At 47.0% G+C, this 23,799-nt stretch overlaps 1 protein-coding gene across 3 annotated transcripts in view; it reads left to right on the top strand.

Moving 5' to 3' along the window:
- VARS2 (valyl-tRNA synthetase 2, mitochondrial) overlaps nucleotides 1-23,799 on the top strand; it is a 38,352-nt gene that overhangs the window by 3,943 nt on the left and 10,610 nt on the right. Inside the window, exons 3-22 of one of the 3 annotated variants that reach the window (XM_080991619.1) lie at nucleotides 254-338; nucleotides 886-986; nucleotides 1,472-1,593; nucleotides 5,122-5,188; nucleotides 5,866-5,963; nucleotides 6,370-6,451; nucleotides 7,142-7,261; nucleotides 7,353-7,464; nucleotides 9,194-9,282; nucleotides 12,358-12,448; nucleotides 13,577-13,704; nucleotides 14,884-14,987; nucleotides 15,863-15,944; nucleotides 17,118-17,194; nucleotides 17,887-17,974; nucleotides 18,095-18,200; nucleotides 18,944-19,014; nucleotides 20,872-20,997; nucleotides 22,968-23,072; nucleotides 23,673-23,741. In XM_080991619.1, the coding sequence (XP_080847745.1) occupies nucleotides 254-338; nucleotides 886-986; nucleotides 1,472-1,593; nucleotides 5,122-5,188; nucleotides 5,866-5,963; nucleotides 6,370-6,451; nucleotides 7,142-7,261; nucleotides 7,353-7,464; nucleotides 9,194-9,282; nucleotides 12,358-12,448; nucleotides 13,577-13,704; nucleotides 14,884-14,987; nucleotides 15,863-15,944; nucleotides 17,118-17,194; nucleotides 17,887-17,974; nucleotides 18,095-18,200; nucleotides 18,944-19,014; nucleotides 20,872-20,997; nucleotides 22,968-23,072; nucleotides 23,673-23,741 (1,923 nt within the window). Of the gene's footprint in view, nucleotides 1-253; nucleotides 339-885; nucleotides 987-1,471; nucleotides 1,594-5,121; nucleotides 5,189-5,865; nucleotides 5,964-6,369; nucleotides 6,452-7,141; nucleotides 7,262-7,352; nucleotides 7,465-9,193; nucleotides 9,283-12,357; nucleotides 12,449-13,576; nucleotides 13,705-14,883; nucleotides 14,988-15,862; nucleotides 15,945-17,117; nucleotides 17,195-17,886; nucleotides 17,975-18,091; nucleotides 18,201-18,943; nucleotides 19,015-20,871; nucleotides 20,998-22,967; nucleotides 23,073-23,672; nucleotides 23,742-23,799 lie in introns of those variants that run through there. The other 2 variants (XM_080991618.1, XM_080991620.1) reach the window with 2 other exon arrangements.

Here is a 23,799-nt window from a genome sequence, read left to right as displayed (position 1 = left end):
GTAACCTGAAGCGTATGTAACCCGAGGTACCACTGTATTGAATATTATTGAATATGTATATTATTGAATATTGTATATCCAATGTATCAGCCGGCTGGGGGGTTTCACTGTTTGTGTTTTGGTGGTTGTTAAAAAATGTATTTTTTAAAAAAAATCCTATCCACCCTGATACTCGGCCTCTCCAAGTAGGACTTGCGGAGGAAAAGCATGAGCCCCGCCCTGGGAGCCATCTTGTCTCTGCTGTATTTTGCAGGAGCAGCCGCCAAGCCAAGCCAGGGGCCGAGCCTTGAAAAGCACAGTTCTGTACGACATCCCAACCGCAGCTGGAGAAAAGAAAGGTAACAGTGGGGGAAACAGAATTCCTTGCCCTTTCCATAGCCTCCTGCATCTATGTCTGTTGGGAAGCCGGCAGTTTCAGAATGCTGGGTTCCACACCTTGTACATTTTATACACGCCAGTTCTGGGATTTAATGGAAATACGCATTACAGTGGTGCCCCGCAAGACGAATGCCTCGCAAGACGGAAAACCCGCTAGACGAAAGGGTTTTCCGTTTTTGAGTTGCTTCGCAGGACGAATTTCCCTATGGGCTTGCTTCGCAAGACGAAAATGTCTTGCGAGTCTTGAGATTTTTTTCACTCCCCCCCCCTTTATCTAAGCCGCTAAGCCTTTAATAGCCTTTTAGCAGCTAAGCCGCTAAGCCAATAAGCCTTTAATAGCCGCTAAACCGCTAATAGCGCTAAGCCGCTAATAGGGTTGCTTCGCAAGACGAAAAAACCGCTAGACGAAGACACTCGCGGAACGGATTAATTTCGTCTTGCGAGGCACCACTGTATTGGTTTTTTTGCTTTAATAACAGGTACCCTCTGTTGCGTTCTTCCCCACAGATACCTCGGCACCGCTGCCTGCCTCGTATAGCCCACGCTATGTTGAAGCTGCCTGGTATTCCTGGTGGGTGAAGGAGGGATTTTTTAAACCAGAGCACCAGGTAGAAAAATTGATGCTGTAAACAAGTGGTTTTATGTGGGTTGTGCCATAAACAGGCGAACCTTGAGAGTTGACAGATGGCTGAATGGCAGAAATGTTGACCCCAGGGGAGCACTAGATGTAATAATGAAAGGGCTGAAGTTAGCAGAAAAGTAGGTTTTGGTGGAGAGATGAAGAAAAACACCTTGATGCAGAGTGGAGCCGATGACTTACAGCTGTCAAGCAATGACTTCCAACACCTGCTGGGAATGCACTAACTCTGGATTATTTGCATCTATCATGGGGTTTAACTCAGTTGCACACAAAAGCCTCCTCAATCCTGGGATTAGATGGGCTTTGGATACTTGCCTGCAGGTCTCCCCTTACTTTTTTCTGCCAAACCTTGAAATTAGTGGTTCTGCCATGGTACCCTGATGGTACAGTGGCTACCAGGTTGTTCTGACCTTGGACATGGCTGATCTCTCTTCCTGTTTCTCTTTCCCAAAGCACCTCTTGCCCCATCGGAAGCCAGAAACGTTTTCGCTCTCCCTCCCTCCGCCAAACGTCACGGGGTCCCTGCACCTGGGCCACGCCTTGACCGTGGCTCTTGAAGATGCTCTGGTACGTTGGTAAGTGATGCTGTGCATGGTCTTGTGGGTACCTTGCCTCCAGCAGCCGATGGCTGCCCTTCTGCTTCGTGTTTCTCGCTCATGTATTCATTTTTAGATTTATAGCCATCAAGCCCCTTAAGATATAAGGGTGAGTGGCTTGCAGCAGGTATACAGTGGTACCTTGGGTTAAGTACTTAATTCGTTCTGGAGGTCCGTTCTTAACCTAAAACTGTTCTTAACCTGAAGCACCACTTTAGCTAATGGGGCCTCCTGCTGCTGTCGTGCCGCCAGAGCCCGATTTATGTTCTTATCCTGAAGCAAAGTTCTTAACCTGAAGCACTATTTCTGGGTTAGCGGAGTCTGTAATCTGAAGCGTATGTAACCTGAAGCGTATGTAACCCGAGGTACCACTGTACAAATATGCACGAGGGGGTCTGCAGCTCATGAAAAAGAGCCCGTACATTTGATATAAGGCAGCTTCCTTGGTTCCAATGGGCAGTCTAAAGCAGTGGCCTCACACTTCTTTTATCCAGACCACACTGTCAGAATAAAAATTTGCTCATACCACGCTGAATTTTCCATTGATAAGAAATACATTGGAAAACAAAAAGAAACAACTGCTAGCAGTGTTTGAGTCATAAGAGCATCAGTTGGTGCTCTCGCTGTCCTTTTGAAAATATATTCTGCCAATAAAAAATTACAGTGGTACCTCAGGTTACATACGCTTCAGGTTACATACTCTTGAGGTTACAGACTCCGCTAACCCAGAAATAGTGCTTCAGGTTAAGAACTTTGCTTCAGGATGAGAACAGAAATCGGGCTCCAGCGGTGCGACAGCAGCAGGGGGCCCCATTAGCTAAAGTGGTGCTTCAAGTTAAGAACAGTTTCAGCAGCGGCGTAGTGTGGGTTGTCAGCACCTGGGGCAAGGCAAGTAATTTGCGCCCCCTAACCCCTAACCTGCCGCCGCTGCCAGCTTCTTCTTGCTGCTGCCTGGTCTGGTCTGGTGTGGTTCTCTCTCGCGCTCAGCGCTGCGCTGGGCGGCCGCTGCACTGTCCCTCCCCCAGATAGTCCCTCGCTCTCTCTCCGCACCGCACGCCTGGCACCCACCCCCTCCACAGTGGGTGGTGACCCAGCGGCTCGGATCGGATTCGCACAGCCAGCACTGCAGTGAGAGAGAGTGAGTGAGCCAGGTAGGGGCAGAGAGCTGCGAGTGCGAGCGCCCCCCCCCAGATGTTGCGCCCGGTGCGGCCGGCCCCCCCTGCACCCCCCACGCTACGCCACTGAGTTTCAGGTTAAGTACGGACCTCTGGAACGAATTAAGTACTTAACCTGAGGTACCACTGTATCTTGAACTATACTACACCGAAATGTTTAAATGTTTCTCTGATTGTCCTTGAATCTTCCCCGCCACACTTGCCACGTCCTCCTGCCACATGGGTGTGGCATGACACATCCTTTGAGAACCACTGGTTTAGATAGAGGGGTCCACTGTCTTGAATGTATCACAGCCCAAATTACAGGGCTCCCAGAATTCTCTTGGGGAAGCCATGTCTGTTTAAAGTGGTATATTACTCTCTGTTCCTCCACCAAATGTCATGGTGTGGATGTGGCATTGGCCTGATGCAACTTAGAACTATTCCAGTATTCTTAACTTTTGTACAGAAGGCTATGTTCAGGCTATGCAAAATTCATAGGTTTCAACAGGCACACCCCATAGGCACCTGTCTCCGTCCAGGAAATGGGGAGGCATTATTACAGAACAGGGACATGTTCCAGCAAGGCAAAAGTGCTTGAGGAGGTTGCAGATCATGGCGTGGCCTCAGCAGTGCGCCAAGGGCTAGGCAGAGAGGGCTGGTGGGCTGAATTTGGCCCCCAAACTTGAGGTTCTCTGCCTATGTTGTAAAGTCTGTGCCCTGTCCTTGGGATCTGCTTCCTCTCTCCCCCCCCCCCAATAATCTTTATTAGTTTTTCAATTAGATGCTCCACGTACGCATATTGTTTTACATTTATACTTGCTCTTCAGAGCTGACTTCCCTCCTTCCTTCTTCTGGTTTTTTATATCACATATAATTTTATCGCATTATTTTCTTCCATTTCATATATTGTTATTCATAGAATCATAGAATCATAGAGTTGGAAGAGACCACAAGGGCCATCGAGTCCAACCGCCTGCCAAGCAGGAAACACCATCAGAGCACTCCTGACATATGGTTGTCAAGCCTCTGCTTAAAGATCTCCAAAGAAGGAGACTCCACCACACTCCTTGGCAGCAAATTCCACTGTCAAACAGCTCTTACTGTCAGGAAGTTCTTCCTAATGCTTAGGTGGAATCTTCTTTCTTGTAGTTTGGATCCATTGCTCCGTGTCCGCTTCTCTGGAGCAGCAGAAAACAACCTTTCTCCCTCCTCTATGTGACATCCTTTTATATATTTGAACATGGCTATCATATCACCCCTTAACCTCCTCTTCTCCAGGCTAAACATGCCCAGCTCCGTTAGCCGTTCCTCATAAGGCATCGTTTCGAGGCCTTTGACCATTTTGGTTGCCCTCCTCTGGACACGTTCCAGTTTGTCAGTGTCCTTCTTGAACTGTGGTGCCCAGAACTGGACACAGTACTCCAGATGAGGTCTGACCAGAGCAGAATACAGTGGCACTATTACTTCCCTTGATCTAGATGCTATACTCCTATTGATGCAGCCCAGAATTGCATTGGCTTTTTTAGCTGCCGCGTCACACTGTTGGCTCATGTCAAGTTTGTGGTCAACCAAGACTCCTAGATCCTTTTCACATGTACTGCTCTCAAGCCAGGTGTCACCCATCTTGTATTTGTACCTCTCATTTTTTTTGCCCAAGTGCAATACTTTACATTTCTCCCTGTTAAAATTCATCTTGTTTGTTTTTGCCCGTTCTCTAATCTGTCAAGGTCGTTTTGAAGTGTGATCCTGTCCTCTGGGGTGTTAGCCACCCCTCCCAGTTTGGTGTCATCTGCAATTTTGATCAGGATGCCCTTCAGTCCATTCATTTTCCATATTTGTCCATAGTGTATCCATAAACAAATAAGTCCTCTTGTTTATACAATTCTTGTTGTCTGTCTGTATTCATTTACCACTACTGTTAGTTATATTAGTTTCCTTATGCATTTTGCTTCTTATTATTTTCATTAGCTATCACTTTTCTTAATCTTTCCTGTTATGAGGTTTGTTTCCAATTCTACGGTGGTTTTACTATTTCATCTTATCTTTCCTATATACAACATAAATTTTCCCCATTCTTTTTGAAATGTTTCCTCTCCCTGTTGTCGAATTTTCCCTGTTAGTTTGGCTATTTCTGCATATTCCATTACCTTCTGTCGCCATTCTTCTACTCTTGGTAATTGCTGCTGTTTCCAAACCTGGAAACAGGTTTGGGATCTGCTTCCTCTTTATGTTGTCTTTTTTTGGGGGGGGGAGACTATGCTATTTCTGGTTCTGATCTGGCATCAGGGCACTGTGTTTAGCAGCAGGGCAGTTGCTGAGTTCTGCGTTGTGGTCTTTCGGTGTCTTGCAGGAAAAGAATGCAAGGCTATAAAGTTCTGTGGGTTCCAGGGTCCGATCATGCTGGGATTGCCACTCAGGTGAGAATAATAATTATATACATACATACATACGTTTTATTTATACCCTGCCCTCCCCAGTCAGAGCCGGGCTCAGGACGGCTAACACCAGTAAAATTACAGTAAAAACATAATAGGGGGAAAAAACCCAATTTAAAATACAGGTTAAAATGCAATTTAAAATGCAGCCTCATTTTAAAAGTAGCCCATAGATCAAAACCATAAGGGGAGGGAAACATAAGGGTCAGACTGAGTCCAAACCAAAGGCCAGGCAGAACAGCTCTGTCTTGCAGGCCCTGCGGAAAGATGTCAAGTCCCGCAGGGCCCTAATCTCTTGTGATAGAGCGTTCTACCAAGTCGAGGCCAGTACTGAAAAGGCCCTGGCCCTGGTTGAGACCAATCTAACCACCTTGTGACCTGGGACCTCCAAAATGTTGTCATTTGTGGACCTTAAGGTCCTCTGCAGGGCATACCAGGAGAGGCGGTCCCAGGAGCATACCAGGAAAGGCTCCTATCGTGTGGTTCCCCATTCCTGACACAGAAGTAAGTCCCACTTTACCTGATGGGACTTGGTTCCTAGCATGCCGTCTTAGGATGGTAGCCTTAGAGAGGGATGGAACGAGAGTGTAGGGTTCTAGTAAAGTTTCCTGCATGGGCTGCATTCAGATTCCCGTTGTTTTCTACTGTTGTCTGGCCAGGCTGTGGTGGAAAGAAAGATCTGGAAGGAGAGGGGAGTCCTCCGAAAAGAGCTCAAGCGTGAGGAATTCCTCCAGGAGGTCTGGAACTGGAAAGAGGAGTGAGTATCTGAGGGACTCAGGCCATTTGCCTTAAATGAAGGCGGCCCTGTTTGGGGAAGTTTTTTAATGTCTGATGCTGTATTGTTTTTAATATTCAGTTGGAAGCCACCCAGAGTGGTTGGGGAAACCCAGCCAGGTGGGCAGGGTATAAATAAATTATTATTATTATTATTATTATTAGTAGTAGTAGTAGTAGTATTAGTATTATTAGTGGGATAGGGGGGCGGTCCAAGGATAGATTGAGGAGTGTGTGGAAATTACATAAAATGGAATGTGCTTAAGCTTAAGACAAGAGCAGGTTTGCTTCTTGCATAGCAACCAAACAGAAAAACCTCCTCCTTGTTCTTCCTTTTACCTCTGTACATAAAAGGTTTGTTTTTGTTCCGCTTTTTCTCCTGAGATCAGGAAAGGGAACGAAATATTCCAGCAGCTGAAGGTGATGGGAGCCTCATTGGATTGGGACAGAGTCTGTTTCACCATGGACTCTGTGAGTAGCAGATTCTGAAAATGCAAATGTGGTTTGTACGTAACGACGGGTGTTATAGGAATGTCAGTCTGTGGTTGATTTCTTTGGTTGCTGATGCGCTATCAAGTTCTGCTTCTTTTGTACTGTCTCTACGTGAAACAAGAAAGATATAAATAGGTAGCATTTTGGAAATTGCAATTGTAAATACAGTGGCACCTTGGGTTACAAACACTTCAGGTTACAAACTCGGCTAACCCGGAAGTAGTACCTCGGGTTAAGAAGTTTGCCCCAGGATAAGAACGGAAATCGCGCGGCAGCAGCGGGAGGCCCCATTAGCAAAAGCGCACCTCAGGTTAAGAACAGTTTCAGGTTAAGAATGGACCTCTGGAATGATTTGAGTTTGTAACCCAAGGTACCACTGTATGAGCAATGCTGTTACAGTTGCCAGAACAACATATCTTTTTCTTTTACCTCTTCGTTAACTTTGTTGTATTAAATCTGAATATAAATAAAGGGGTGTTCTAAGGGGCAATGGTGGACGAAAATAATGCAAATTTCCGTGGACTTTGCAAGCTGATAATGTGCAAGCTGATGCAGAAACGGGTGCAGACTGTGGTTTCCATCATCGTTGCTGCTGCTACAGACTGGCTATAGCTGCCACCCTTGTTTCTTTGCCTCCTTCCACCATTACCACAGCTCTTTCCTTCTTAGGGCTTCTCCCAAGCGGTGACCGAGGCCTTCGTGCGACTGCATGAGCAGGGCTTGGTGTACCGGGAGAGGCGCCTCGTGAACTGGTCATGCGCCTTGCGATCAGCTATTTCTGACATTGAGGTGAGTGGGGAGGAGTCTGGCGGCACGCGGTGGCTGGGAGAAGGGGGTGCTCTTTAGGACTGAGGTGACTCATGGATGGTGTCCCTGGCAGGTGGAGAACAGGCAGCTCAAAGGACGGACGGAGCTCTCTGTGCCCGGACTCCAAGGCAAAGTGCCGTTTGGAGTCTTGGTGACATTTGCCTACAAAGTGGAAGGAGAGGATGGTGAGTTAACAGCAGCAAGATATCGTTCCTGTTGCTTATTTTTGTATCTTTATTTTTGATTTATGTTGAAATGGTTTGGTTTGGTTGTGTATCTTTGAATGTTTTATCTACAGTTGTACCTTGGAAGTCAAACGGAATCTGTTCCGGAAATCCGTTCGACTTCCAAAGCGTTCAAAAACCAAAGCGCGTCTTCTGATCGGCTGCAGGAAGCTCCTGCAACCAATCGGAAGCCCCGTCGGATGTTCAGCTTCCAGAAGAACGTTCGAAAACCGGAACAGTCACTTCCAGGTTTCGATTGTTCAGGAGCCAAAATGTTCGATAACTAGGCTGTTCGAAAACCAAGGTACAACTGTATTGTGTTATGACTATTTTTGTTATTTTGTAATGGTGTATTTTTTATGTTGTAAGCCACCCTGAGCTGTGGAAAGGTGGCCTACAAATAGTAGAATCATGGAGCAAAGAGGAAGCTGGTAATAACCTAGATATGAACTTGAATGGGGACAGTTTAAGGTCAGCTATGTTCACTGCTATTTTCAGTGTTTTGATTTTGAGTTTCCATCTGTTTCAATCGTGTTAGCCTCTTTCAAGGCTTCCGTTACATATAAACAAACGGAAGGCTGTCGTCACATTTGCAATCCTGCCCTTCCTCCTAAGAAACTCAAGGTAGCCACACTGGGGGCGAGGTGAGCCTACCTGCTTTTTAACCTTGCAACAGCCCTGAAAGGTAGGTTAGTGGAGAGATTTTGGTTCAAGATCACTGTGCTTCACAGCTGAGAGATGCGAAGGACCCTTATCTCCCTGGTCCAAGGCTTTGTCTGCGGCATCGAATGCTGTCGGGTCCAGGTTGAGACACGCTATCTTTTCATAGACGTGGAAGATACCCTCCCAGCTGTGTTTTACAGGGAAAGTCAGTTCTTGGGACTCTTGGATGTTTCAGTTGGCAACCTATTGATAAAAAAACCCTCAGAATCTCTTACAATTGATTGGTTCTCTTTTGTTACCATATTTTTCGCTCCATAGGGCGCACCGGACCATAGGGCGCACCTAGTTTTTAGGGGGGGGAATTTCCCCACCCCCCCACCCCCAAAGAGCAAAGAAGCCAAGACAGATGTCTTTAGCCACGCGCAACCTCTCCAGCTGGGAGAAGCTGCTCGCGGCTTTGTTTTTAGCTGCGGGGCTGGGACGGGGGAAGCCCGAGCTTCCCCCAACCCCAGCCCCCAAAACAGGCAGTTATCCGCAAGCCTTCGGAGCCCGGTGGGAACTCCCGCCACGCTCAGAAGGCTTGCGGATAGCTGCCTGAAGCCTGGAGAGCGAGAGGGGTCGGTGAGCACCGATCCCTCTCGCTCTCCAGGCTTCAGCGAAAGCCTGCATTCGCCCCATAGGACGCACACACATTTCCCCTTCATTTTTGGAGGGAGAAAAGTGCATCCTATAGAGCGAAAAATACGGTAATTAACGGGAAGAGATGCAGCTTGGCTATTGGGCAGTGTAAGATAGCAGGCCAAGATTTTGCTCAGTTGGGTTAAAGGTGGAGGAGGCCTTATGGTGAAAGGGTGTGTAAGAAATCCAGTAAGTAAATAAGGCAGCATAAATGGACATCCCATTTTCCTCACAGGGCTACATCCTTTTTTCCCCATCTTGTGTGCTGACGAACCCCACAGGAACGCTACCTTTCTGACTAAAACACCTTTGTTTCCCCCCGTCTGGTCTCTGCTTCCTTTGAGGGCAGGCGAGGAACTTCCTGTGGCCACAACCCGTCCGGAGACCATGTTGGGAGACGTGGCGGTCGCTGTCCATCCGGACGACCCGCGGTATAGAGTAAGACTTCTCCACCCTGTTCTCCCTTCCGATGGGGCCATGGAACCGTAGTCACTAGTCAGGGGCGCAGGACAAATGGGAATGCCTGGACGCAAAGCATAGCAAGGCCCAGCTTGAAATAATAATAATAATAATAATTTTTATTTATACCCCACCCTCCCCAGCCAAGGCCGGGCTCAGAGCGGCTTACAAGCAATAATAAAAACAAGATGAATGATTACAACTTAAAAACAAAAATAAAATACAACATTAAAATAATGGAACATTAAAATATTAAAATGTAGCCTCATCGCAGGAGTAGAAGGAAAAGAAAAAAGAGAGGGAGGGAGGGAATCAAATTGGCTCCAAGCCAAAGGCCAGGCGGAACAACTCTGTCTTACAGGCCCTGCGGAAAGAAATCAGATCCTGCAGGGCCCTGGTCTCATGAGACAGAGCGTTCCACCAGGCTGGAGCCAGTGTTGAAAAGGCCCTGGTTCTGGCTGAGGCTAATCTAACTTCCTTAGGGGCCGGGACCACTAGGGTGCTATTTATGGACCTTGAGGCTCTCCGTGGGGCATACTGGGAGAGGCGGTCCTGTAGGTACAAGGGTCCTAGACCGTGAAGGGCTTTAAAGGTCAAAAGCAGCACCTTAAATCTGACCCTGTACTCTACTGGGAGCCAGTGCAGTTTGAAAAGCACTGGGTGAATATGCTCCCATGGCAGAGACCCCGTGAGGAGCCTCGCCGCAGCATTCTGCACCCGCTGGAGTTTCTGGGACAGGTTCAAGGGCAGCCCCGCGTAGAGCGAATTACAGTAGTCAAGCCTGGAGATGACCGTCGCATGGATCACTGTGGCCAGATTGGGGTTAGAAAGGTAAGGGACCAACTGCTTGATGCGGCGAAGGTGGAAGAATGTCGCCTACAGCGATGCATACAGCGGTACCTCAGGTTACAGACGCTTCAGGTTACAGACTCCGCTATCCCAGAAATAGTACCTCGGGTTAAGAACTTTACCTCAGGATGAGAACAGAAATTGTGCGGCAGCAGTGGGAGGCCCCATTAGCTAAAGTGGTACCTCAGGTTAAGAACAGTTTCAGGTTAAGAACGGATCTCCAGAACGAATTAAGTTCTTAACCCGGGGTACCACTGTATTGGCTGGCAGAGGCCTTTGGGAAACGAGATGTGAAACCTGACATGGACAGCCTGTGACAGATTAATTTCATGCAGCCCAAAAAAATGGGGTGCAGAGGAGAGAGAAAGAGAGAGAGATGGGATAGCACACACAGAGCAAGAGAGATGGAGTGGGATAGAGAGCTTGTATAATCCTGCAACCCATCATTGACAGCAGACCTGACTAAATTTTCCTATGAGTCAACAAACATTCCTATGAAAACAGTTTCCCACTCGGACTGCGTAGCTTAATTTGGGTTAGATGCTGTTGTGCCACAAAATCTCTACCTACCTTGGGTTGTAGGCCTGTGCGTCTCTGCCTCTCTCTCTCTCTCACACTAGCTGAGTGGTAGAATTACAGTATTGTTTTGCCCAGAAATAGAAGGAAGAAAAAGTCCCAACCAAAGGAAGATTGGATAACCAAGATGATGGACTTTGCCAAAATGGCAAAAATCAAGGTCAGACACCAAGATGAGGAGAAATTCAGTGAAGAGTGGGAAAATTTTATAGAGTATCTTAAAGATCACTGTAGATATTTAAAAACATTAGCAAGATGGCTGAAGGCAGCCCTGTTAAGGGAAGTTTTTAATGTGTAACATTTTGATGTATTTTTAATCTTTGTTGGAAGCCGCCCAGAGTGGCTGGGGAAACCCAGCCAGATGGGCGGGGCACAAATAAATTATTATTATTATTATTATTACACTTAAAATGTAACAAGGCGTAAGCTGAAAATCAATATAAAAGGAATTTGGAAAAATGTAATTAGATGCAGCAGAAAGAATAGAAGTATTTTGGAAACCGGGGGGTGGGGGCGCCCGGGGATTCAAGTGTTAAAAATGGGAAATGATTTAAAGTTATAGAACATTCTTTATAAAATAAAATTTTAAAAAGAATTTAAAAAAGAATCAGAATTTTAGAATTGGAAGGGACCCCCCGAGGGACATCTAGTCCAACCCCCCTGCAATGCAGGTGGATCAACTGCACTGCATCCAGAAGGTCCCAAGTTCAGTACCTGGCATCTCTAGCTGGGAAAGACTCTTGCTTTAAAACCTTGGAGAGCCACTGCCAGTCTAAGTACTAAACAAGAAGAGCCACCGGTCTGATTCAGTGGCAGGAAACTTCCTATGTTTCGATGAATCTGGGTGTGCAGATCAGGCAATACTGGGCAGGAGGGATCAGTTAATGTGAAGCAGCTGCCCTACTCACTGGGGTGGCCGGAAGCATTATTGGTAGCATATCGGGACAGATAATAATAATAACAATTATTATTATTATTATTATTATTATTATTATTATTATTTATACCCCGCCCTCCCCAGCCAGAGCCGGGCTTAGGGCAGCTAACACCAATAAAATCACAGTAAAAAACAATGGGGGGGGGGGAACCAATTTAAAATACAGGTTAAAATGCAATTTAAAATGCAGCCTCATTTTAAAAGTAGCCGATAAATCAAGACCATAAGGGGAGGGTCAGACTGAGTCCAAACCAAAGGCCAGGCGGAACAGCTCTGTCTTGCAGGCCCTGCAGAAAGATGTCAAGTTCCGCAGCGCCCTAGTCTCTTGTGGCAGAGCGTTCCACCAAGTTGGGGCCAGAACTGAAAGGGCCCTGGCCCTAGTTGAGACCCATCTAACCACCTTGCGACCTGGGACCTCCAAAATGTTGTCATTTGTGGACCCTCCGTGGGACATACCAGGAGAGGCAGTCCTGTAGGTACATGGGTCCTAGGTCGTGCAGGGCTTTAAAGGTCAAAACCAGCCCTTAAACCTGACCCTGTACTCCACCGGGAGCCAGTGCAGTTGGTAAAGCACTTGATGAATGTGTGGGACTCTCCCACCACCAGCAAAGGGGAGCTCCTTTGAATTTTTTCTTTCTTGAGAGCTGACCGCAGTATGACCTGGTTTGTCTTTCTGGGGTGTTTTTTGCCAGCACCTTCATGGCAAGAGACTCTGCCACCCATTCACCGGCCGTCTCCTTCCTGTCCTTACCGACCCCTTTGTGGAGCAGGAGATGGGTACAGGTAGGCCTGCTTTGTGGAAGCTGGATGTTTGTGTTGTTGAAATCAATAAAGACAGACACGGGTTCTCCAAGGAAGGTCGGAATTCATTTAGCTGCACGGAGGCCAGCGAGATGTTTCTCAAATGCCGAGCCCTGATTGCTCGCTGGGGGCTGCCTTTTATAGTGAGCAACAAACAACTTCTTACAGGATTAAAAGGTAAAGGGACCCCTGACCGTTAGGTTCAGTCGTGGCCAACTCTGGGGTTGCGGCGCTCATCTCGCTTTATTGGCCGAGGAAGCTGGCGTACAGCTTCTGGGTCGTGTGGCCAGCATGACTAAGCCGCTTCTGGCGAACCAGAGCAGCGCAGGGAAACACTGTTTACCTTCCCGCCAGAGCGGTACCTATTTATCTACTTGCACTTTGACGTGCTTTCGAACCGCTAGGTGGGCAGGAGCAGGAACCGAGCAACGAGAGCTCACCCCGTCGCGGGGATTCGAACCGCCAACCTTCTGATCGGCAAGCCCTAGGCTCTCTGGTTTAGACCACAGCGCCACCCGCTCCCTTAGCTTACAGGATTACTCAAGTGAAAAAGCAGAACTTTCCTCAAGTGGTAAAAAGCAGAACTTTTCTAGTCTCTCTCTCCATCCCCACCTGTCTGCCCAAGCTGCCAGCCTGTGCAAGTTTCCCTAAACTGTTGTCTTGTGCAAATTTTAAAACAGACACAAGTCAGCTCATCCTTTGTGGATGTGGGACTGTCTGGCCTAGATGGCTTACACAGCACTTTCTGCTAGTCTCCAGAGTGGGAGCTGTTGGAGGAGATACAGTGGTACCTCGGGTTACATACGCTTCAGGTTACATACGCTTCAGGTTACAGACTCCGCTAAATATTACCTCAGGTTAAGAACTTTGCTTCAGGATGAGAACAGAAATCGCATGCCGGTGGTGCAGCGGCAGTGGGAGGCCCCATTCGCTAAAGTGGTGCTTCAGGTTAAGAACAGTTTCAGGTTAAGAACGGACCTCCGAAATGAATTAAGTACTTAACCCGAGGTACCACTGTAGTCTCCATTCAGTGTGACGAACAGCAGCGTCCGGCGTGGGGTATCTGTTCTCAGAGATGCCCCTTCTCACTTTTTCTCGCCACCTTTGCAGGGGCTGTGAAGGTCACCCCAGCGCATAGCCATGCCGACTACGAACTGGCTCAGCGGCACAGCCTGCCGTTCATCTCAGTTATTGCGGAAGATGGCACAATGATGGCAGACTGTGGGGATTGGCTACAGGTAAGCTTGGCCTTTTAATGCCATGCGAGCTTCTGGTTGCTTGGAACACTGCAGCAAGAGCCGTTTGCAGCTGCCACCACATCCCTCCGCGTTGGGGCTGACCCAACTGATGCAGCTTGCCAAAGATGGCAGATTCGGAGGCACTGTTAACTGGAAGGCAGTTGTTTGATTCTTCAACGTGGATGGATTTATTACATGAGAGGTGACATTTGGATTTTGTGCCCCAATACCAAAATGTCTTAGATGGGGTCTGTCTTTAATAATAATAATAATAATATATTTATACCCCGCCCATCTGGCTGGGTTTACCCAGCCACTCTGGGTGGCTTCCAGCCGAACATTAAAAACAATACAGTGTCAGACATTAAAAACTTCCCTAAACAGGGCCGCCTTCAGTTGTCTTTTAAAAGTAAAATAGTTGTTTATTGCCTTGACATCTGCTGGGAGGGCGTTCCACAGGGCAGGCGCCACTACCGAGAAGGCCCTCTGTCTGGTTCCCTGTAACTTGGCTTCTCGCAGCGAGGGAACCGCCAGAAGGCCCTCGGCGCTGGACCTCAGTGTCCAGGCTGGATGATGGGGTGGAGACGCTCCTTCAGGGATACAGGACCGAGGCCGTTTAGGGCTTTAAAGGTCAGCACCAACTCTTTGAATTGTGCTCGGAAATGTACTGGGAGCCAATGAAGATCTTTCAGGATCGGTGTTATATGTTCTCGGCGGCCACTCCCAGTCACCATGCGCATGAAAAAAAAGAACCCCAGGAAAACCTATTTCATAATAAAACTGTTAATTTCTGTACTTTTCTGTGTATAAGACTAGGTTTTTTTCTTTTGCAATTATGTTTAAAAGTGGGGGTCGTCTTATACATGGATAGTGCATAGGTTGGACATTTGATTGGCTGCTGTCAGCGGCTGTTGGTCGTGTTATTGGTTGCTGCGTCAAGGGCTGGTGTTGATTGGCTGACGCTACAGCTGTTGGGCAGGCGATTGGCAGCTTCTGCCAGTGAGGGGAGATTTTTGGCAACCCCCCCTAAAAAAGCTCAACAACCAGTGTCATCTCCCCTCCCAGTTTCTTAAATTTGAGCCCCCCAAAATAGGCGGCATCTTATACACGGGAAAATACGGTATATTTTTTTAAGTTAGCACAAGACACTGGGTGATAGGAAAGGTGTTCCCCTTTCAGGGGCTGCATAGATTCCTGGCCCGTGAGAAGGTGTTGTCTGCTTTGAAGGAGAGAGGACTCCATCGGGGGGCCAAGGAGCATCCCATGGTGCTTCCACTTTGCAGGTAATGGTAGAATTATTATTTTTTAGACCTCTCCCCTTCCCTCCCTAGCCATCCTTCAGTTTCATCTAGCTGTCTTTATTGGTGATTGTGATGATGATGATTAAAGCCCTGCTATAACAGGGTGCTGTACATTAGGGGTGGGGGTATCCCAGCCATCCAGTTTTTTGGGGGAGGGGTGGCAAGTAACATTTTTGCCGTTGTAGTCTCATACATTAATAAATTTCTATGCGGCTTGTGTAGTTCTGTCCCTATAATTCCCAAAAGGAAAAAGAAGTCCCAGCGAAAGAAGAATGGATACAAAAACCTATGGAATATGCAGAAATGGCAAAACTTACCGGGTTTGGGGGGTGGGGGTGGGAAGAAAGAAATCAAGATAACAAACTTTTTTTAATAAAAGAATGGAAGTGGTTTATCGAATATTTACAAATCAACTGTAAACAGATAAGAACATCAGGAGGATAATAACCTGCAGTTTTATAAGCGTATATATTTAAAGTAGATGAATAAGTGAGCAAATTAAGTTAATTTGAATATGCAGAAAAAGAGGGGGAAGGAAGCTGAGTTTTGAAATGTTAAATTGAATGTAAAATTATTGAAATGTATAAAACTGAAAATCATAAATATGTTTTTAAAAAATGCAGTCATCCAGAGCTCACTCTCTCTCTGGTCCCTGCAAACAACTGAGATTGTATTGCTCCTTGGGGCTGAGGCTTTTTATTATTATTATTGCGTATGCTCCACCTATGCTGACGACGCTATATAAATAGCACTAACATCCTGATGCTGGAGGATTTTAGCTTTGCAAGGTGGAAGGTATCCTGGGAATCGGAAGTGACCCTTTGTTCTCTCTCTCCCCCGACTCCCATCCTTCACAGCCGCTCTGGGGATGTGATCGAAACCCTCTTGAAGAACCAGTGGTTTGTCCGATGTGAAGAAATGGCTCGTGGGGCCTTGGAGGTAACTCCCCAAACGCTTTAACATTGCTAGGATAATCTGATACAGCCCACATTCTAAGACTGGAACTATAAGGGTGGGGAGCATGCATGTGTTAGACTGCAGAGATCTTTAGAATTGCTATATTATTATTATTATTATTATTATTATTATTATTATTTATACATACATACATACATACATACATACATACCCCGCCCAACTGGCTGGGTTTCCCCAGCCACTCTGGGCGGCTTCCAACAGAATATTAAAATACAATAACCTATTAAACATTAAAAGCTTCCCTAAACAGGGCTGCCTTCAGATCTCTTCTAAAAGTCTGGTAGTTGTTTATCTCTTTGACATCTGTTGGGAGGGCGTTCCACAGGGCGGACGCCACTACCAAGAAGGCCCTCTGTCTGGTTCCCTGTAACTTGGCTTCTTGCAGTGAGGGAACCACCAGAAGGCCCTCAGCGCTGGACCTCAGTGTCCGGGTAGAACAATGGGGGTGGAGACGCTCCTTCAGGTATACTGGGCTGAGGCCATTTAGGGCTTTAAAGGTCAGCACCAACACTTTGAATTGTGCTCAGAAAGGTACTGGGAGCTGATGTAAGTCTTTCAAGACTGGTGTTATGTGGTCTCGGCGTGTCCCATTGTCACTACATTACAAGATATAGTGATGCCCACCAATAGTGTTGTGGCTTTACACGAGGGGATTGGGTTTAACTAAATAGTTGTGGCAGTGTGAGACAGCACAAAGAGTCCCGCTAACGCAACAGTACTTGCCCCCTTCTCCTCCTCTGCGATGCCTCCTTAAATCAGCTGTTTGGGTTCGGGAAAGTCCCCAGAACAACTCATGGGGGGAGGAGAGGGGAGATTGGTCCATCCGACAAGCAGAAATGCTTGCTCTGATGGAATGATCACATTACATGATGTTGAATTCCACCCATGGAGTTACTGGCGATTACTAGTCATGATGGCTATATGCCACTTGCAGAATCAGAGGCAACCTTCATCTGAACTTCAGTCGCCAGAGAACCAAGGGCGGGGAAGTGTTTTGGTTTGGCTTGTCGCCTGCTTGCATGCTTCCCAGGGGCATCTCGTTGGTTACTAAGAGATAGAAAGACGCACCTCTCCACCCAAGGTATCAGCTTGCCCGGAATTGAGTTAACCAGATTTATCTGTTTCTTCCCTAAGGCTGTGGAGTCCGGATTCTTGAAGTTGACCCCTAAATTCCATGAGAAAAACTGGCGGACTTGGCTCTTGAATACCAGGTAAGATAAGATATTCTTTGTATATTGTATTGTTGTTTTACTACTATGGCCGATGGCTGATGCAAATAAAGATTCATTCATTCATTCCTGTTGCTAAAGTAATAAAGAGGGATTTTGGCTGCTATTCTACGGCCGTCGGGGTGGGCTGGCAGCACTTACCTGACCTCCTGTCGCCCGCTAATGTGTTTGCACCACACTGACCTCGCTGCCACCTCTCCCTCTTAGTAAGCGGCGACTCTGGTTATGGGTCGCTGCCGCCTGGGTGTAAGCCCCATTGGACTTGATGGGACTTAACAGAGATGCTTCTATGAAATTTCCCTCTTGTACATGGGAGGTGCTGTTTTGGCTACGCAAGCAGAGGCGCTCACAGCCTGAACACCACAAATAAAGGGAATAATTATTCCAGAAGCATCTAACTAGCCCAGCCTGATGCCATCCAGCAGCAGAGATCTTCTATTGAGCAAGCGTTATATAAATGTTGTTAAAGAAGGTTTGGGGACCACAAATCCCATCATCCTCCACAAACTTGGCTAATGGCTAGGAATGATGGGAGTTGTAGTCCAAAACCTGGAGGGCACCATGTTGGGGAAAGCAGAGCTAGACGGACCTTCATTTGATCTTGCAAGTGGCCCTTGTGTTCTTGAAATCCAAATGGCATCATTTTGATTGATTTTCTCCTCCCTCCCGCTCAGTGACTGGTGTATTTCTCGCCAGTTGTGGTGGGGTCATCAGATTCCAGCCTATCGGGTCATGGTTCCTGGATCGCCAGATGTAGCAGAGGTGAGTTTTAGCCTCTTTGACTGTGTATCAGCCACTGTAGCAAGGGGTTCGCAGGGTTGAGTCTCTGGCGCCTCCGGTCCTAGTTGCAATGCGACTTCAGCTTCTTTTCATCTGCAGCAGGAGGAGAGCGATGGATTATGGGTAGTGGGCAGGACAGAAGCAGAAGCTCGGGGGAAAGCAGCAGGCATGCTGGGAAAACCAGAAAAGGATCTGGAGCTGGTGAGAGGTAAGGCAGCAGCACAGATATTCGTACTTCTGGGAGGGAGAGTGCCAATGCGTCTGGCCGAACACAAGGAAGTGCTTGAAATGAAATTTGGTGCCCTTTGTGATGGAACTGAGCCAGCATCATTCTCCATCACACATCCCTACTTTTCCTTTCCATCCCCGTCACCTTGAGAAATTGCTTACATTGCCAGATACTCTGCGCATTCCTATAAGGAAGCCTTCTAAGAACCATACATGGCCTCAACCCGGTATACCTGAAGGAGCGTCTCCACCCCCATCGTTCAGCCTTGACACTGAGGTCCAGCGCCGAGGGCCTTCTGGCGGTTCCCTCACTGCAAGAAGTGAAGTTACAGGGAACCAGGCAAAGGGCCTTCTTGGTGGTGGCACCCGCCCTGTGGAACGCCCTCCCATCAAATGTCAAGGAAATAAACAACTAAATGACTTTTAGAAGACATCTGAAGGCAGCCCTGTTTAGGGAAGCTTTTAATATTTGATGTTTTTAACATCTGATGTTTTATTGTGGTCTTAATATTCTGTTGGGAGCTGCCCAGAGTGGCTGGGGAAACCCAGCCAGATGGACGGGATATAAATACATTATTATTATTCATTATACATTTCTGATGGGGTGGGGGAAATCTGGATTGGGACTCTGGGATGGGGACTGGAGGGCCTTTAAACTCCTCCAGATCAGGCACCCTGGGCCTTTTGAATAAAACATTCACATTTGTTTTTTGTTTTCACCAGATGCCGATGTCCTGGACACTTGGTTCTCATCTGGACTTTTCCCTTTCGCTGCGCTGGGCTGGCCCCATAAGGTGAGTAGAACTGGGAGGGACAAGGAGCTGAAGAGCCACATGTTCACCCCGCCCCTGGCCAATAAGAAGACGGCCAGTGGGTAGTGTAATGGGGGCGCCATACTTACCTCTCCCCTTACAGCAACCCCAGGCATACATCCTCATGACCTCAAACTCCCATCAGTCCTAGCCAGCATAGCCAGTGATGAGGGATTATGGGAGTGGAGTCCAGCATCTCCAACCCTGCCTTGGAGGTAGCATGTATGGCTTCTTGTTCACTTGCCATGGGTGAAGCATGAGCAGCAGGCCGGATGTTTTTAATGGGAGTCATGACAGCACTATTCTTGTGATCAGTCCTCTGTATTATTAACTTTTTGCACCACAGATAGAGGTTTGGTTTTGGGTTTTATGCTGAGCACTTGTAGTCTTTAAGCTCATCTTTGCAATATGCTTTTGAGTTGGGTTAATACTCCTCCCATTTTCTAAATGGTGCACCAAGACTTAAGTGGCTGTTTCAAGGCTATTTGGTGAGTTGCTGGCTCTAGTTCTCCCAGGTCCATATCAAATGTTCAGCTTCACTAAACATTCTCGTGAGATTGGTACAGAAACAGAGGGAGACAGCAGGGAGGCAGGAGGAATGGAGGTACTATTACAGGTCTGAGGTAGGTAGGCTTGCCATACATCTGGAAAATTCCGGACATGCACAGAAATTGGACACCTAAAATGACGTCTGGGGGGAATTTTCAAATCTTAAGAGATGTCAGGAATTTCCGGGACGTATGGCAAACCAGAGTTTCTTTCAGTTTTCTGGTTCCCCCCGCTGTGTTGGTTTAAAAAATAAGAATTAATTCTTATGATAATGGGTTATAAAACTGCATTTCAGGATAAATTATCCTCCCTTTAAATTGCAACAGCAGCAAATAAAACAGTATGATAAAACTAGGGGCCGTTCCCCCTAACAGATGCCCTGGAATGGTGCTGTATCATGACATGTTCTTCCACAGAGCCATTATGGGGTGAAATATTCACATGGACATTTTTTAAAAGGGGGGGGGGGGAGAAGCCCTTTGCTTTGATGGTCATTACAAACAGGCTGGGCCTGACAGGCTTCATAAAGGACTGCTGCTGCTGCTGCTGCGCAGAGAGGGCTCCGTTTTTGTTTTGTTTTTTAAATTGCTTTTATTTTTTATCTATGTCATTTTAAATTGTGTTTGACATTAATGCTGTATTCTTAGTTTTAGATTTTATGATTTATGTGGAGATTGTTTTATATTTGGCTGTGTACTTTTTGATTTGTTTTATTGTTTATGACTTGTTATGTTGGTAATTATGTAGATCTTGTCATGTTGTAAGCCGCCTTGAGCATGGTTTTAACTATGGAAAGGCGGCATACAAATAAAAAGATGAATGAATGAATGAATTCTGGGAGAGGCTGTGCCCCAGCAGCAGTGGAAGTGACAAGAGGTCACTTCCCTTGGCTGGGGAGTTGGGGGAGAGAGGAAGGAGGGTGGGGAAGGGAGGAAGGCACCACCGCCATGAGCTTGGCCATTTTCACTTTGGGGGGGGTGTTTCCAGGGGTTTTTTGCATTCCTTTTTTTTAAAAAAAAAGTTTCCTTTCAGAGCTGGGCAGAGCGGGCATCCAGATGTGCTGGGTGGCGATTGCCCCGTGGTGTCACAGTCTTGTGATGGGAAAGCCAGCGGATCTCCTCCTCCAGGGGTGGTGGTTATTCATAAAACCCTGCAAAATGTGCCAGTTCGGGGCAGAAAAGAAAAGCTCAACAGCTTTGGGGGTGTCAGGAACGTGACTTTTTGAAATAAGGCGAGCCCAGATGTGGGGCGTGTGCTGACGCCACTGGTCCTGCCTTCGTCCCCCTGCAGACAGAAGATCTCCAGCAGTTCTACCCCAATAGCCTTTTGGAGACTGGGAGCGACCTTCTCTTCTTCTGGGTGGCCCGGATGGTGATGCTGGGGAAACAGTTGACCGGAGAGCTACCTTTTTCTCAGGTATGGATTGGATGCTAGAAATTCTGTACTTCGGTTCCTGGAAGAGACTGAGAGAAGCAAAATGTGAGCCCTAACTATTTATCCACAACTTATACAGTGGTACCTCAGGTTACATACGCTTCAGGTTACATATGCTTCAGGTTACAGACTCCGCTAACCCAGAAATAGTGCTTCAGGTTAAGAACTTTGCTTCAGGATGAGAACAGAAATTGTGCTCCGGCGGCGCAGCGGCAGCAGGAGGCCCCATTAGCTAAAGTGGTACCTCAGAATAAGAACAGTTTCAGGTCAAGTACGGACCTCTGGAATGAATTAAGTACTTAACCTGAGGTACCACTGAAATGTACTTCCTGATTATCAACACAGGATATGTGAACACAGCTGTTGAAGAGGCCCTTGCAATTGGTTCATCGCAACCTGCATTTAAACAATACTATTTTTAAAGTAATCCTTGTCAATCCACTTAGTTCTGTCTGGATTCCGGTACTCTACCTTTCTGTCCTCCTGAGTCTTAAAACTGGTGTGATAAGAACTTCATTCCCAGGTGGCCAGGTTTTTTATTTTATTTTGATTAATCCCCACCACTTGCTTTAACCTGAATTGTCGTGTTGTGCTTCTGTTCTCCTGGGTCATTGTGGTGGGGCTAGAATTACCTTTTAGACTCTCCTGCTGTGTGTTCTCTTTGAAGAAATGTAGTGCATACAGGGCATGAATAGGAAGCCAGTGGCCCTCCAATTGTTGTGTTACAGCCCCCATCGCTGCTGACCGTTGGCTATGCCAGCGGGGGCTGACGGAAGTCCCAACAGTATTTGGGCAGCCACGGGCAGCAGCGGCGCATCCCATTTGGCCACTTGAGGTGAAACAGGATACGCCACCCTGCTCTGCCACTCCCATCCCGACGCTGCTGCCACAGGCTTCCTATCCTTGGACTAAGGATAACATGCAGCAGTTTGTGATCTTGAGAAACTGTAGCTGTTTCAGAAAAGAGAACTACTGTGTTGTTGTTTAGTCGTGTCCGACTCTTCGTGACCCCATGGACCAGAGCACACCAGGCACTCCTGTCTTCCACTGCCTCCCGCAGTTTGGTCAAACTCATGCTGGTCGCTTCGAGAACACTGTCCAACCATCTCATCCTCTGCCGTCCCCTTCTCCTTGTGCCCTCCATCTTTCCCAGCACCAGGGTCTTTTCCAGGGAGTCTTCTCTTCTCATGAGGTGGCCAAAGTATTGGAGCCTCAGCTTCAGGATCTGTCCTTCCAGTGAGCACTCAGGGCTGATTTCCTTCAGAATGGAGAGGTTTGATCTTCTTGCAGTCCATGGGACTCTCAAGAGTCTCCTCCAGCACCATAATTCAAAAGCATCAATTCTTCGGCGATCAGCCTTCTTTATGGTCCAGCTCTCACTTCCATACATCACTACTGGGAAAACCATAGCTTTAACTATACAGTGGTACCTCGGGTTACATACACCTCAGGTGACACACTCTGCTAACCCAGAAATAGTGCTTCAGGTTAAGAACTTTGCTTCAGGATAAGAACAGAAATCGGGCTCCGGCGGCGCGGCAGCAGCAGGAGGCCCCATTAGCTAAAGTGGTGCTTCAGGTTAAGAACAGTTTCAGGTTAAGAACAGACCTCCAGAACAAATTAAGTACTTAACCCGAGGTACCACTGTACGGACCTTTGTTGGCAAGGTGATGTCTCTGCTTTTTAACATGCAGCAGTTTGTGATCTTGAGAAACTGTAGCTGCTTCAGAAAAGAGAACCACTGTAGTCTGTGATTTGTAAGCGTACAGACCAAAGTCTCACGAATCTACCAATTCAAATAATAACACAAGGCTGTATTCCTTGTGTTCCTTGTGCCTTCCCATGGCTGTTATTTTATAGTACGGGTTGCCCTTCCTTTTCCTCGATATCCTGTTGGTGCTCTTTGCAGAGTTTTGAAGACATGACACATTTCCTGTCTCTCTCCCTTTCAGGTTTCCCTTCACTCAATGGTACGTGATGCTCATGGCAGAAAGATGAGCAAATCTCTTGGGAACGTGATCAACCCTTTGGATGTTATTTATGGTGCCCCCTTGCAGGTACTTAACCATTCAGAAAATTGGAACAAGTCTTTCTCTTCACCCTCTGTAGACCTTGACATCCCATTGCTTTGTCTGCACTTGTAAAGGACTGTGGCCCTAGTATTTTCCTTATTATACCACATGTCATTATGATAATGCCATCAAATGTAACTAATAAAAGGCATGTCCAACTCCCAAGAGACTGCAATCTACTCACAGTATAAAAAACTTCCCTCCATTATCATTTTTAGGGAGCCCCAGAGTTTGCTGAGCGTCCTGCAGCCAACAGGAAGCCGTGCCTGACATTCAGCTTCCAAAAATCATTCAAAAGCAATCGCTACCGGTTTTAGATCTTTCAGGAGCCAAAACATTCAAGTTCAAAGGCGTTTGGCTTCCGAGGTTCCACTGTATCCATAGCTAGGAGGTTTAGAAACCTGCTTTAAAAATAAAGTTCAAAATGCTGAGATTCTTGTGATGTTATAAGCTGTCTAAGGTTCTGTGTATATGGTATAACCCTAAGCAGGGAAAACCCTGGAAAGCCAGTGGTGATTTTCCTTTATCTCTGGCTCCTCCTCTCCCTGAAGCGTCCCTCTTATTATTATTATTTATTGTTTTCAGGTGCTACAGGAGAAGCTTCAAAACAGCAATCTGGACCCGAGGGAGGTTGCCATTGCTATGGAAGGCCAGGTCGGTTCCTTCCCACACCTCACCCCATCCTCCAGCCAGACCCACTCACCCTTTTGTT

This window comes from Podarcis pityusensis (genome assembly GCF_964106645.2).
Source record: "Podarcis pityusensis genome assembly, chromosome: 2".
NCBI lineage: Eukaryota > Metazoa > Chordata > Lepidosauria > Squamata > Lacertidae > Podarcis > Podarcis pityusensis.
This window is presented reverse-complemented; position numbering and strand designations above follow the sequence as displayed.